This window comes from Ursus maritimus, unplaced genomic scaffold, assembly GCF_017311325.1.
Source record: "Ursus maritimus isolate PB19 unplaced genomic scaffold, ASM1731132v1 scaffold_1, whole genome shotgun sequence".
NCBI lineage: Eukaryota > Metazoa > Chordata > Mammalia > Carnivora > Ursidae > Ursus > Ursus maritimus.
This window is the reverse complement of record NW_024423343.1, coordinates 46,060,560-46,076,664: the sequence shown is the minus strand read 5'-3', so window position 1 is coordinate 46,076,664 and position 16,105 is coordinate 46,060,560. Positions and strand designations below refer to the sequence as shown.

Genomic DNA, 16,105 nt, shown 5'->3' with positions numbered 1-16,105 from the left:
CAAAGAGAAAATCCTGAAAGTAGCTCAGGACAACCTTAACCTCAATCTACAAGGGTAGAAACATTAGACTGGCAGCAGACCTATCCACAGAGACCTGGAAGGCCAGAAAGGACTGGCATGATATATTCAGGGTGCTAAATGAGAAAAAGATGCAGCCAAGGATACTTTATCCAGGAAGGATGTCATTCAAAATAGAAGGAGAGCTAAAAAACCTCCAGGACAAACAGAAATTAGAAGAATTTGTGATCACTAAACCAGCCTGGCAAGAAATATTAATGGGGATCCTCTAAGTGAAGAGAGAGCCCAAAAGTAACATAGACCAGAAAGGAACAAAGACAATACCCAGAAACAGTGACTTTACAGGGAATGCAATGGCACTAAATTTATATTTGTCCGTAGTTACTCTGAATGCCCCATTCAAAAGACACAAGGTATCAGATTGGACAAATAAGCAAGACCCATCCATATGCTGTCTGCAAGAGACTCATTTTAGACCCAAAGACACCTCCACTTTGAAAGTGAGGGGGTGGAGAACCATTTACCATGCTAGTGGACATCAAAAGAATGCTGGGGTACCAATCCTTATATCAGAGAAATTAGATTTTACACCAAAGACTGTAATAAGAGATGAGGAAGGATGCTAAATCGTATTTAAGGGGCCTATCCAACAAGATCTAACAATTATAAATCTTTATGCCCCTAACATGGGAGCAGCTAATTATATAAACCAATTAATAACAGAATTAAAGAAGCACATTGATAATAATATAATAGTAGTAGGGGACTTTAACACCCCATTCACTGCAACGGACAGATCATCTAAGCAGAAGATCAACAAGGAAAAAAGGGCTTTGAATGACACACTGGACCAGATGGACTTCACAGATATATTCAGAGCATTCCATCCTAAAGCAACAGAATACACATTCTCCTCGAATGCACATGGAACATTCTCCAGAATACATCACATACTAGGTCACAACTGTACCAAAAGTTTGGAATCATTCTCTGTGTATTTTCAAGCCACAGTGCTTTGAAATTGAACTCAATCACAAGAGGAAATTTGGAAAGAACTCAAATACATGGAGGCTAAAGAGCATCCTATTAAAGAATGAATGGGTCAACCAGGAAATTAAAGAATTAAAAAATTATGGAATTAAAAAAAATGGAAACAAATGAAAATGGAAACACTGTTCAAAACCTTTGGGATGCAGCAGAGGTGGTCCTAAGAGGCAAGTATATAGCAATACAAGTCTTTCTCAAGAAACAGGAAAGGTCTAAAATATACAACCTAACCTTATACCTAAGGGAGCTGGAGAAAGAACAGCAAATAAAGCCTAAACCCAGCAGCAGAAGAGAATTAATAAAGGTTAGAGCAGAAATCAATGAAATAAAAATCAGAAGAACAGTAGAACAGATCAATGAAACTGGGAGCTGGTTCTTTGAAAGAATTAATAAGATCGATAAACTCCTGGCCAGACTTATCAAAGAGAAAAGAGAAAGGACCCAAATAAAATCATGAATGAAGGAGGAGAAATCACAACCAACACCAAAGAAATACAAACAATTATAAGAACATATCGTGAGCAACTATATGTCAACAAATTAGGCAATCTGGAAGAAATAGATGCATTTCTAGAGCCATAAACTACCAAAACTGAAACAAGAAGAAATAGAAAACCGGAACAGACCCATAATCAGGAAGGAAATTGAAGCAGTAATCAAAACTCTCCCAACAAACAAGAGTCCAGGGCCAGATGGCTTCTCAGGGGAACTATACCAAACATTTAAAGAAGAATTAATACCGATTCTTCTGAAACGGTTTCAGAAAATGGAAATGGAAGGAAAACTTCCAAACTCTTTCTTTGAGGCCAGCATTACCTTGATCCTTAAACCAGACCCCACCAAAAAGGAGAATTACAGACCAATATCCCTAATGAACATGGATGCAAAAATTCTCACCTAGATGCTAGCCAATAGGATCCAACAGTACACTAAAAGGATTATTCACCACCACTAAGTGGGATTTATTGCTGGGACGCAAGGGTGGTTCAGCATCTGCAAATCAATTAGCATGTTACACTACATAGATAAAAGAAAGGACAAGAACCATATGATCTTCTCAATAAATACAGAGAAAGCATTTGACAAAGTACAGCATCCTTTCCTGATCAAAACTCTTCACAGTGTAGGGATAGAGGGAATATACCTCAATATCATAAAAGCCATATATGAAAAGCCCACAGCAAGTATCATTCTCAATGGGGAAAAACTGACAGCTTGTCCCCTAAGGTCAGGAACATGGCAGGGATGTCCACTTTCATCACTGTTGTTCAACATAGTACTAGAAGTCCTAGCCTCAACAATCAGACAACAAAAAGAAATAAAAAGCATCTGCATTAGCAAAGAAGAAGTCAAACTCTCACTCTTTGCAGATGACATGATACTGTATGTGGAAAACCCAAAAGTTTCTGCCCCAAAATTGCTAGAACTCATTTAGGAATTCAGCAAAGTGTCAGGATATAGAATCAATGCACAGAAATCAGTTGCATTTCTATATACTAACAATGAGCCAGAAGAAAGAGAATTTAAGGAGTTGATCCCATTTATATTGCACCAGAAACCATAAGATACCTAGGAATAAACCTACCCAAAGTGGCAAAGGATCTGTACTCAGAAAAGTATAGAACACTTATGAGAGAACTTGAGGAAGACACAAAGAAATGGAAAAACATTTCATGCTCAGGGATTGGAAGAACAAATATTGTTAAAATGTCTATGCTACCTAGAGCAATCTATACATTCAGTGGAATCGCTATCAAAATACCATCAGTTTTTTCACAGAGCTTGAACAAGTAATCCTAAAATTTGTATGGAACCAGAAAATACCCTAAATAGGCAAAGGAATGTTGAAAAAGATAACCAGAGCTGGTGGCAGCACAGTCCTGGACTTCAAGCTCTATTACAAAGGTGAAAACAACAAGACAGTACGGTACTGGCACAAAAAAGGACACAGAGATCAGTGGAACAGAATAGCGAACCCAGAAATGGACTCTCAACTTTGTGGTCAATTAATCTTTGACAAAGCAGGAAAGAACATCCAATGGAAAAAAGATAGTCTCTTCAACAAATGGTGTTGGGAAAATTGGAAAACCACACACAGAAGAATGAAACCGGACCATTTTCCTTACAGCGTACACACAAAGAGACTCAAAATGGATGAACGACCTCAGTGTGAGATAGGAATCCATCAAAATCCTAGAGGAGAACACAAGCAGCAACCTCTGTGACCTCGGCCACAGCAGCTTCTTGCTAGACACGTCTCCAAAGGCAAGGGAAACAAAGACAAAAATGAACTATTGGGACTTGATCAAGATTAAAACTTTTGCACAGCAAAGGAAGCAGTTGACAAAACCAAAGACAACCAACTGAATGGGAGGAGATACTTGCAAATGTCTTCCAGATAAAGGGCTAGTAGCCAAAATCTATAAAGAACTTATCAAACTTAACACCCAAAGAACAAGTAATCTGTTCAAGAAATGCGCAGCAGACACGAACAGACATTTCTGCAAAGACATCCAAATGGCCAACAGACACATGAAAAAGTGCTCCTAATCACTTGACATCAGGGAAATACAGATCAAAACCCACAGTGAGATACCACCTCACACCTGTCAGAATGGCTAAAATTAACAAGTCAGGAAATGATAGATGTTGGTGAGGATGCGGAGAAAGGGGAACCATTCTACATTGTTGGTGGGAATGCAAGCTGTGCAGCCACTCTGGAAAACAGTATGGCAGTTCCTCAAAAAGTTGAAAATAGAGCTACTCTGTGACCCAACAATAACAGTACTAGGTGTCTACCCCAAATGTAGTGATTTGAAGGGGCACCTGCACTCCAGCATTTTATAGCAGCAATGTCCACAATAGCCAAACTATGGGAAGAGCCCAGATGTGCATCGACAGATGAATGGATAAAGAAGATGTGGTGTGTGTGTGTGTGTGTGTGTGTGTGTGTATATACACACATCTCGGAATACTACTCAGGCATCAAAAAAATGATATCTTGCCATTTGCAATGACATGGATGGAACTAGAGGGTATTATGCTAAGTGAAATAAGTCAGAGAAAGATAATTATCATATGATCTCATTCATATGTGGAATTTAAGAAACAAAACAGAGGACCATAGGAGAAGGGAGGGAAAAATAAAACAAGATGAAATCGGAGAGGGAGACAACCATAAGAGTTTTAATCATAGAAAACAAACTGGGGGTTTCTGGAGGCAGGTGGGGGGTAACTGGGTGATGTAATGACATTAAGGAGGGCATGTGAGGTACTGACCAGTGGGTATTATATAAGACTGATGAATCACCAAATTCTACCTGTGAAACTAATAATACACTATATGTTAATTAATTGAATTTAAATTTTAAAAATGTAAACCAAATAAAAATAAATGAATAAGCTTCAAGTTACAATTATGAACAAATACCATCATCTTACATTCAAACGAAGTCTGCCAGTACCTGTTTATTGGTCGTGATGTGAATTAATGGAATTCTTACACGTTGCTGATGGCAGCGTAAGTTGTAAGGACTTAGGAAAATAACACAGTATGATTTTTTAGAGCTCAGAAATCTGCTTGCCACTATGTAGAATTGTTTTTTTGTTTTTGTTTTTCCTCTTCCAAATAACCTTTGACAGGAGAATGGTTAAATATATTGTGGATTTAATATATGATGAGATACTACTTAACGGTGAAAATTACCTTCAGCTATTTCCAACAGCATGGATGAATCTTAACAAGAGTGTTGAACAGAAAGCAAATCACAGAAGAATACATATGACCTCACTTTGACATAAATGTAAGAGGAAAAGCAAACTGAAAAATACACTGTTTAAGGACAAATATACGATATAGTGAAATGCTGAAAACGAACAAGGGAACGGTGTCCTTAAAAATATAGGCTTGTGATTACCTCAGAGAAGGAAGGTCAAGGGAAGAAACGATAAGGGAACACTAGGTACCTTAAGCATTATTGGTGATGTTCTAGTTATTTTGGGTGTGGAGTGTCTGTTTAATTAACATGCCTCATATATTTTTGTATGAATCAAGTATTCTATTATAAACAAAATTGATTAAGGGTTCTCACTGAATAACAAATCTTTTTAGATACTCATTCTTATATAAGCAGTTTTTCAGAGTTTTGGTAGAATTGGATCAGGGTTGAATACAGCTGGCTTTGTGTTGTACACTTACAGATTTCTTTAGTTAGTTTGATGTCACAGATTGATGTTACCATTGACTGGAAGCTTTTCTGTTTCTAGGATGAATCCGAATTTAGAGACAAACTCACTCCGATTACTGTTTTTATGGAGTATCGATTGGATTACAGAACAGCTGCTGATGCGACAGGCTTGCAACCCATTCTTAACCAGTTCACTCCCGCCAACATTAGCCGACAGGTACTGGACTATCTGTACTTATCACTAATTTTATACTTTAATTTTTTAAAGTCTTAAAATTCATCTTTTTAAATATCATATGGGATTCCTCTTAAAATGTTGGGTTTCTAGTCAAAGAAGTTAGAGGAAGGAACCTGAATGTTCAGGTCAGAGATACTTGAAGCCACTCAGAACTTAGTTTTATGCAGAGAAAGACGGGGTCGTATTTCATATACATAAAACAGTAAAATAGTTCAAGGAAAACAAAGTGCCAGTGCGTTTACATAATATTTTAGTATTTTGCTAAACAAGTTTTATGTCTATGTTTTCTTTGATTTGCATTTTAACTGTAAAAAATAGTATATGTGTACACATATGCAACCTCTTACATCCATGTCATTTAATTCATGTATATTGTTGTTTCATTCCAGTTCAATTGACAGTTAAGATCTGTATCCTGTAATTTTATTCTGTGTAGCTGCGTATCCATATGAGTTGGAAGAGGAAGCCTTTCATTATTTTCCCCCTTTAAATCATTTTCTCTCTTCTTTTGGTCTGCTCCTGGGCTTGAATATTAACAAAGACAAACCGAGAATGACTTCCTCTTTTTCTTCTTTCTTCTTTTAAAAATTGTTGGATTCCTTCTTTCACGTTCTCCCCAACCTCTTCTGCTACTTCTCACTATATCTCTCTTTTGGATTTTCCGTATTGCTCTAGCCTCCAGATTTGAAGGGAGAAAATTCAGGTTTTTGCTTATCTCACACATCCTGGATTGGTTAACATCAGTGCTTCTAGTCCCTTTTCCTTTATCTCCTTCCAAATGGCCATGCATATGCTGGACTCATTTTGTCCAGTTTCCGTTCCCTTTGGTCTGCCTCTCAGAATTGCTGCTGTGTACCCATAGCTCCTTATTCTTTTACACTCTGCAGCCGTATTCCCATGATGTTGGTAAAGTTTTGTTTGCAACCAGAAATTCCAAAAGGGAAATTTGTTTTGCTCAAGATCACACAACTTAGCTAGCAGCGGCAGGTTCATGCTGAATCCTCATTTCTTTTCTTCTTTTTTTAATCTTCATTTCTTAACTGTACTTTCTCTTCTATATAACACTTCATTCCAGAATCATAACAACTTAATTGGAGATAGAACTAAAAGGTTCCAGCTAATTGTATTATATCCTATGAATGTTTTTCTTGTTTTTCATTCTTGACTAGCTGCACTGATCTATTCATAAGTAAGCAGCCATGGGGCTCCTGGGTGGCTCAGTCGGTTGAGCATCTGACTCGATTTCGGCTTAGCTCATGATCTCACGGTCCTGGGATTGAGCTCTGTATTGGGCTCCATGCTCATTGGGGGCTCTGCTTGAGGATCTCTCCCTCTCCCTCTGCCCCTCCCCCCACTCGCTCACACGTGTGTGCACATGCCCCCTCTCTCTAAAATAAATAAATCTTAAAAAAGTAGCCGTGATACTTTTTACATTCAGGTATTCAAACAAGTTGAGTGTATATAAATATATTTGTGTTTATGTATATTCACATATATCCACATATACATTGATTTAGATGGATTCACACTGCATATATGTCTTATATTTGGTATTTTTTCATGTAGAAAAAATAAAATGCTTTTTTCTAGGCCCATATTCTGCTTGACTGTGGTGAAGACAACGTCTGCAAACCCAAGTTGGAAGTTTCTGTAGATAGGTAAGTTTTGCTCCAAACAATAGTATAACAAGAAATTTAAGTGAAAGAACACACTTTTCTGTTCAAAGCAATAGTATATTTTAATGTGAACTAGTTATACTGGAGGATAATTCATGATTTTCTGTAGTAGTAAAACTATCAGTATTGAACTTTAAAAACATACGCACTGTTTTCACTACTTGCCTAGGTTGACAGATCTATTTCCATGCAGGATGAGTAGTGTTACAAAGTAACATTATATCCTCATAAAGATATATTTCATTGTAGATACCTTGTTAACTAAAGGAATCTGATTAGTATTTTATGATATATAAATTTTAAAGAATATTGTGAGAATGATGACAGTGATTAATTCAACTTTTAGAAAAAAAATCAGGGAATTAATAAGTACCTACAAAGAGATACAAAATTACTGCAGTCATAGATATGACTGGTAGTGATATATTAGTGGCATTAATTCTTTTTTTTACTGAGAGAAGCATTGGACTTGCACCCAGTGTGCTATTTCCAGTTTCCTGTTGAGCTGTGAAATAGCCTTAAAATATCTTGAGACACTGTTGAACATGTCAGTGCTATGTATTTCTCTTGTTTCTTTGAACAACCATGCTCTCCCCGTGCAGTTTTTTTTTCATTGTCTAGATTTGTATTAACTTGTAGTGATCAAAAGAAGATCTATATTGGGGACGACAATCCTCTGACATTGATTGTTAAGGCTCAGAATCAAGGAGAAGGTGCCTATGAAGCTGAGCTCATCGTTTCCATCCCTCCCCAGGCTGATTTCATCGGGGTTGTCCGCAATAGTGAAGTAAGCAAGCTGCCTCTTTAAAAATCGAAAAGCACTCACAGGTCTCATTAACATTAATGAGTTATTCCCCTATTTAGTGTAGTACAAGCTTAGCTATTCTACTTAAGGCTAAATTGCTAGGCAGTAGAGTGCCTATCTTACATAACTCCTTTCAAGCCTAATACTTTGCATAATGCATTGATAGGACATTTTTAGAATTGCTAGCTAAGTGCCTGAAACAAGGTCAGATAGATAAAGTGTCTTAGCCTGTCCATCAAATAATTTGTTAGGGGTAATAAGGTTATGCATCTAAATCCTCTATGGATCTTTCAGAAACACCTCTACGTTTATATGTGCAATTGTACACAATTCTGGTTTCTCCCATACCCACCCCCCATTTGCTCAAGTGGATGGATATATTTTTAAAACAAGAAACTTAACTATCCAACTGCATGATATTGTCTAGGAATTTTATAGTGTATTTTTTTTTTTTTTTTTGGTCATTAATTTATTTTCCTTTTGCTTTTTTTTTTTTTTTTTTTTGGTCTATCAAAGGCCTTAGCAAGACTTTCCTGTGCATTTAAGACAGAAAACCAAACCCGCCAGGTGGTGTGTGATCTTGGAAACCCAATGAAGGCTGGAACTCAAGTAAGATATTTTAACTAAATGGATTTTTTTCTTTTAAAGAAAAAATTTCTATGGTTTTTCCATAGAAATTTTTTGTGTAAATACTTCAGAATAGTGTCTTTAAGTTGGTTTTGATTTAGAATGTAATGATTAGCAGAGTTTGTTTGATTTTGACTAAGATAATAAAATAGTGGATTGTGCTGTTACACTGTATTCAATAAGCAGTGTTTACACTGCCTTCAGTTTGCTAAATGGATTGAGAACATGGGTTAAACTAAGGCCTAAAATTGTAACTCTGATATTTTTACCTAATGGTTTAATGAATCCTTAAAGCTATTCTGACAAATAATAAGACTGCCATTATTAAGTGTGATAGAATTATCTCATGAATTTGAAACTTTCTGTCGTCATCCCAAATAGAATCAAAGAGCATCTTAGTTGGATCAGTCTCCCTTGAGGTGGAGAAGGGAGCCCAGGAGCTTGAGAAAATGCACTCAATGGGTTGCTTCTGAAATGCTCTAAAAAGTAAACATATATCTGGAGAATTCTTAGTATCAAGGAAAAATGGGAGTATATTTCATCTTAACGTTTTTTTCTTGTTTTTTTTCTATAAAATTTCGTTATAGCACAAAGACTTTGATAATTTGAAGATCTGTGATAATATGGGGTTACATAGTCCATATTTATGTTTCCTGTTAGATATTGTTTAAAGGTACAGACTTGCAACTAATAGTAAATAAGTCTTAGAGATCTAATGCATAGCATAGTGAATATAAACAATATTGTATTACAATCATCAGCCTTGTTCGGGTGCCTGGGTGGCTCAGTCAGTTAAGTGTCTGACTCCTGGTTTCGGCTCAGGTCATGATCTCAGGGTCATGAGATCGAGCCCTGCGTTGGGCTCTGTACTCAATGTGGGGTCTGCCTGTCCCTTTCCCCCTACTCCTTCCCCCAGTGCTCGCTCTCTCTCAAATAAATAAGTAAATTAAAATCTTAAAAAAAAATCTTTAACCTTGCTAAGAGACCAGATCTTTATTCCAACCATAAAATGGAAATGATAATTATGTGACATGATAGAGATGCTAACCATAGCTACAATGGCAATCATTATTATAATTTATAAATGTAGCAAATCAACATGTTTTATGCCTTAAATTTACACAATGTTGTATGTCAAATATATTTCAATGAAAGTTCCATATTTCTTAAGGTATATTTCCATTAAAAGTCATTATTATTTCTAAATGCATGGTCTCTTCGGAAGGAGGACTTGAACAAAGTACCCTGAATTGAATTTTTCCACATGTATATAACAGTGTTTCATTAACAAGTGAATACATTTTTCTTTTTCTTTTTTAAAAATTTATTTATTTGACAGAGAGAGACGGCCAGCGAGAGAGGGAACACAAGCAGGGGGAGTGGGGAGGAAGAAGCAGGCTCCCAGCAGAGCAGGGAGCCTGATGCGGGGCTCGATCCCAGAATCCTGGGATCATGCCCTGAGCCGAAGGCAGACACTTAATGACTGAGCCACCCATGCGCCCCTGAACATATTTTTCTATGTTCTTATTCCCTCCAGCCTTCTCACTCACAACTTATCCAGTGTGGAGAATTTCAAGTTATTTCAAGTGGCCCGCTCCAGGCTTTATAAATTGAGAGGCAGTTTGATGAACTCCCCCAGAAGTTTCATTTTTGTGTATCATAAATGATCCCCAAGAAGCCTGCTTTCTCTTACCTTGTTAACTCAGTTATTTTCTTTAAGAACAATTTTCCCCTGCAGGAATTGGGATGATTGTTGTCAGTGGAGTTGGGATAGGCATAGAGAAGTTCTAGTTCTAGCCCTACCTCTCATGCCTTGTGTACCCAGGTTGTCTCCCTCTTTAAACCCATTCATTCTTCCTTCCTGCTCCATTAACACAAGTTCAGTTGTTAACTTCCTGTCACCGAGTCAGTGTGTACAATTGCTGTCCCTTCATTGAATCAACACATACTCACATTTGCGTTTTTTATGAAGTTAATATTAGGTATTATTATGAAGAGATAAAATTATGTTAATAATTCAGTAGGCTCCTGACAAATATATCTAAAATAATCTAATGTATCTAAAATAAAAGAGATCCAGTAGAAGATCAGATTAAATTATCTTTGTTAGAGTGTTTTCAGTTTTATTATAAGCTCAGAAAAACCCTATTTTAAAATAACTCTTTTTTATTTGGACATTGGAATTTAAATTTCATTGATTAGACATTGTTTTAATTAACATTACTATCCCTTCGTCCCACTTCAGCTCCTAGCTGGTCTTCGTTTCAGTGTGCATCAACAGTCAGAGATGGATACTTCTGTGAAATTCGATTTACAGATTCAAAGGTATGGAAACAACTTTTTTAAGTTTGTAATGACTATTGAGGAAATGTTATTTGTCATAAACATATTATGTAATATATTCTGAATGTTATGGAATAGAGTAGACTAAAATTTCAGTACTTGAGTATATCATTTATTATTATTTTTTTTATTTTTTATTTTTATTTATTTATTTATTTTTAAAGATTTTATTTATTTATTCGACAGAGATAGAGACAGCCAGTGAGAGAGGGAACACAAGCAGGGGGAGTGGGAGAGGAAGAAGCAGGCTCATAGCGGAGGAGCCTGATGTGGGGCTCAATCCCATAATGCCGGGATCATGCCCTGAGCCAAAGGCAGACGCTTAACCGCTGTGCCACCCAGGCGCCCCTATTTTTTATTTTTTTAATTTTATTTTTAAATTTTCACTTACAGTGTTTTCCAGGTTGATTATACCATTTTTTAAAATAAAATAATATTCATTGTTTTGTATAAATATTAATGTAGTAAATACTAAAAATATGGAAAATCTAGAAACATATAGAAAGAAAATAATAATTACCCATACTCTTGTGAACATTTTGTTATATGTCATATTAGTTTCTTTTACAGAATAAGATTCTTTTTTTTTTTTTTTTACCTGAACACATCTTTATATGCTTAACCATTTCCTTATTGGTGGACATTTAAGTTGCATCTAATTTTTTTTAAGATTTTATTTATTTTGAGAGAGAGAGAGAGAGCTGGCAAGCAGGGGGAGGGGCAAAAGAGGAGGGAGAGAATCTCAAGCAGGCTCAGCACTGAGGATGGAGCCCAACTCGGGGCTCGATCTCATGACCATAAGATCATGACCTGAGCTGAAATCAAGAGTTGGACATTTAAGCCACCCAGGCACCCCTGCCTCTAATTTTTTTTCAAACTACAGTGAACATCTTTGTAGAAAATGTGTTTTTCATTTTTTATTATACCATTTTTTAAAGCAATATTTCTATCATAAGAATAATTTATTGTTAGTTTTGAGCTTTTACAAAAGTAAAAGAAGTAAAATTTGGAATTAAATGGTAATGAAAATTATTTAATAAGTTTTTCCTTTCTTTGTTGCTTTTAATTTGTTCATTTTTAGTTTCACTGCATTTGCCTCTGTATGTCTCTGATGATGGTCATGTTCAGTTTAGACCTAAATATATTTTTTTCTTTTTCAGCTCCAACCTCTTCGACAAAGTAAGCCCAGTTGTGTCTCACAGAGTTGACCTCGCTGTCTTAGCTGCTGTTGAGATAAGAGGGTCAGTATGCTTACTGAGTGGAGTGTCTCATTCTTGTTTGTGAGTTTTAAACTGCTTTAAAATGCAGTTACTTTTAAAGCAACTACGAGGCTCAGTAGCTTCTTTTGGGAAGTATCCCTCCAAGTTTCATGGTAGTTTTACTAGAGCTATAGCTTCTCTAGAAATAAGGTCCTAGGTGTATTCCAAAGCCCCAAATATTTACTCGGTGACCCTCTGGAAATTAACCAGATGTGGCAACAGCAGGCACAAAACAATGTGTTGAACTTTTATGCAGATTCATTTACATGTTCACCTGTTACGTTAGATTCAATAAAGAGTAGTTTGTGTGCCGGTGTATGTTCATGTTCACATATACATATGGCTTTTTTTTTCTTTTAAATATATATATTTTTAATTCTGATTTGATTCATTTGGATACAGGGTACTTTTGAAAATGAACTGACCATATCATTTTGGTATTCATGGTAGGTTTTCTTTGGTCATTGTTTAGAGTCTCAAGTCCTGATCATATCTTTCTTCCAATTCCAAACTGGGAGCATAAGGAGAACCCTGAGACAGAAGAAGATGTTGGGCCAGTTGTTCAGCACATCTATGAGGTTTGCATTTGTTAGCTTTAACTGATACGTGATAGAGAGCCTTTAAAGAGGAGAACAGATAGGCTACTTATAAAAAACAAGTCTGTTTAATGATTATGTAGACTCTGCATTGTTTAAGGATGTATCAGAGATTTCTTTGAATTTTTTCCCTGTTCAGAAGTTCCTTTTTTGAAGACAAATAGCTTCAAGTGGTTAAAGAATGCACTTTATACAAATAGTTTGTCGAAGACGCAATTAGTTCTACTTGAGTAAAAGCAATAGGTCATCGTTGAGTATTTTCATATGGACATTTTGCAGTTCTAACTAAAAATGGAAAGAGCCTGCAGCAGATCATCAAAATTTTTTTTCTGTAGGAAGAAAATTTTCTATGCCATCTTTCATTTAAAAACTTTTTCGTATTTTCCTCTTGTTTATATTTTCATCCGGACACATACTGCCCTATAATAGAGACAAACGTTGAGTTTGATCTCCTTTGCCTGGTAATGATCATGTTGTAATGTCAGAGCAACTATGGAACCTCTGCTATTATTCAGATCCTTTGCTAGTGATTCCTAAAGTTGATGTAGATTTTTGGTCAGAGTATTTACATTTTCTTTTCCCCATTAGCTGAGAAACAATGGTCCAAGTTCATTCAGCAAGGCAATGCTAAATCTTCAGTGGCCTTACAAATATAACAATAACACTTTGTTATACATCCTTCAATATGATATTGATGGGCCAATGAACTGCACTTCAGATATGGAGATCAACCCTTTGAGAATTAAGGTAATGTGCTTAATAGCAACTTTTATTGTGATGATATTTAGTGCTTTTCTTTTTAAATCTATGAGAGAAATGCATGAAATAAAACATTTATTTATTTATTTTTAAAGATTTTATTTATTTATTTGAGAGAGAGATATCATGAGCAGGGAGAAGGGTAGAAGGAGAAGCAGACTCCCCGCTGATCAGGGATCCTGATGTGGGGCTCTGTCCCAGGACCCTGGGATCGTGACCTGAGCCGAAGGCAGACACTTAATCAACTGAGCCACCCAGGTGGCCAAAATAAAACAATTATTTTAATATAAACCCACTGTACAAAAATATTTTACTTCATAACCAGTACACTAAGGATTAAATTGTTTATTTGTATAACAAGGATTAATTCCTTACTCCAAGAAGTCCTAATGAATCATATATTTATGGAGAGACCCAGTTTGGCTTTGGTTCCATTGCATTGTGGTTTATCCACATAATACTGTGTCAGTGGTGTTTTGTTGTTGAAATTTTTTTTTTTAAGATTTTATTTATTTATTTGACAGAGATAGAGACAGCCAGCGAGAGAGGAAACACAAGCAGGGGGAGTGGGAGAGGAAGAAGCAGGCTCATAGTGGAGGAGCCTGATGTGGGGCTTGATCCCGTAACACCGGGATCACGCCCTGAGCCGAAGGCAGACGCTTAACCGCTGTGCCACCCAGGCGCCCTTGTTGTTGAAATTTTTGTCTTTGGAAAAAGATCTAACATTTTACTTAACCTGGCTCTATTGACTTCCATGACTTAGAAAAATGTCATTTTGTGGAATTCTGTACTTTTGGAGACAGCCCTCTCCATCCTAGCACACATATTTGGATAAGAAGCTGTTGCCCAATTTGGACCAAGGAGAGTTAAGAAAACAGAACAAAAGTTTCTTTTGAGATGATATATACTCATGATTGACACTCATCACAGATGTGCACCGTGAAATTTCAGGCTGTTTCCCTGTTAATCAGCCTCCCCCCTAGCTGTGCAAGGGAGAGGAAAATCATGGCTAGACAGAGGTAACTTTACACATATCAAAGACTCTAATCTTTATTCTCTGTGCTTACTTTCCACCACTATTAAGTGGTGAAGTTGTCCTAACGCATTTTCAGTCACCGTGTTTTAATCACATGTAGCAGTTTATGCCAAAATGTCAATGCAAAATGTTTTCCACTATTATACACAACCAGTTTCTCTGTAACCCTAGATCTCAAATTCACAAACCGAAAAGAATGACACAGTTCCTGGGCAAGGTGACCGGAACCATCTCATCACCAAGCGGGATCTCACCCTCAGTGAAGGAGATATTCACACTTTGGTAAGCGCCACTTCAACAACAAGCACTTTAAACATTTAAAAATATGTGATTATAGAACTGATGCCAAAGAACATTTCAAAAATAACAACAGCTGTGCTTGGAAGAACTACATATATTTTTATACTATTCACTCCTCTTACTTGCCTTGTTGCTAGTCAAATTAACGCTAGATTTGCTTCAAACGATCTATCTTTGTGGATTGCTAATAATAGTATTTTATGTTCCAGTTTATTTTCCGGCTGTACTCTAACTGACCTCTTTCTTGACCTCATCCTAATTTTGGAGGTTTTAGTGCAATATTGCAAGAAAAACCCAGGGGGCCTAAACAAAAATATATTACAAGAATAGTTAGCATTATGAACAACTTTTGTTGAGTCAGACTGTGTAATGACTATAACATTATAAAGCGGCTTATCATTTAAGTTTTTGAAATTTAACAGATCTGTAAACCATCAGCTAGCGGGGAAGCCGGTATAGTGTTTATATTCATTAGCGAGCACCAGTTACATTCACATCACCAAATTCCATAGGTCTTCTTAGTTTTCATCCACCTCAACTCTTCAGTGACTTTTGGCACAATTAATCACTTCTTTCTTTGTGAAACACTCCTCGTTCACTTCTAAGACACTACTCTCTTGGTTCTTCACCTGTCACAACTAGCTACTTCTTAATCTTCGTTTCCAGACCTTTAATTCTATAGAGTATTCCAGGGCTCACATCTCAGATTTCTTACGTGCTCCACATACATTCATTCATTAGAACTGTGCCGTCCAGTATTATTGACACCAGACACATTTCAAGTAGCCACACGTGGCTACTACTTTGGGAAGCAGAGATATCTCCATACTGATGATTTCTATCATTGTAGGAAGCTCTAATCAGACAATGCTATACTAGAGGACGTGATTCACTCTCATGGTTATAAATACTATCTCTGTGTGGGTGACTTCGATTTATATTCCTAACCTGATGCTATGCATTAAACTCCAGACTCCATTATCCAACTGCCTACTTGAACTCCTCTTAAATATTTAATAGTAATCTTAAACTTAATTCCAAGAATGTACCCCTGAGTTTTCCCAATTCTGTTCGTTCGTTCGTTCTTTCTTTCTTTCCTTTTTTTTTTTTAAGATTTTATTTATTTGACAGAGAGAGACAGCGAGAGAGGGAACACAAGCAGGGGGAGTATGAGAGGGAGAAGCAGGCTTCCCGCTGAGCAGGGAGCCTGATGC

At 36.6% G+C, this 16,105-nt stretch overlaps 1 protein-coding gene across 4 annotated transcripts in view; it reads left to right on the top strand.

Moving 5' to 3' along the window:
* The window catches only part of ITGAV (integrin subunit alpha V), a 99,822-nt gene that overhangs the window by 74,827 nt on the left and 8,890 nt on the right, over window positions 1–16,105 (top strand). For all 4 annotated transcript variants that reach the window (XM_040643102.1, XM_040643110.1, XM_040643096.1 and 1 more), the window contains exons 18-26: window positions 5,332–5,469; window positions 7,081–7,148; window positions 7,806–7,953; window positions 8,488–8,580; window positions 10,844–10,923; window positions 12,102–12,182; window positions 12,673–12,778; window positions 13,385–13,543; window positions 14,763–14,873. In XM_040643102.1, the coding sequence (XP_040499036.1) occupies window positions 5,332–5,469; window positions 7,081–7,148; window positions 7,806–7,953; window positions 8,488–8,580; window positions 10,844–10,923; window positions 12,102–12,182; window positions 12,673–12,778; window positions 13,385–13,543; window positions 14,763–14,873 (984 nt within the window). The remainder of the gene's footprint in view (window positions 1–5,331; window positions 5,470–7,080; window positions 7,149–7,805; window positions 7,954–8,487; window positions 8,581–10,843; window positions 10,924–12,101; window positions 12,183–12,672; window positions 12,779–13,384; window positions 13,544–14,762; window positions 14,874–16,105) is intronic.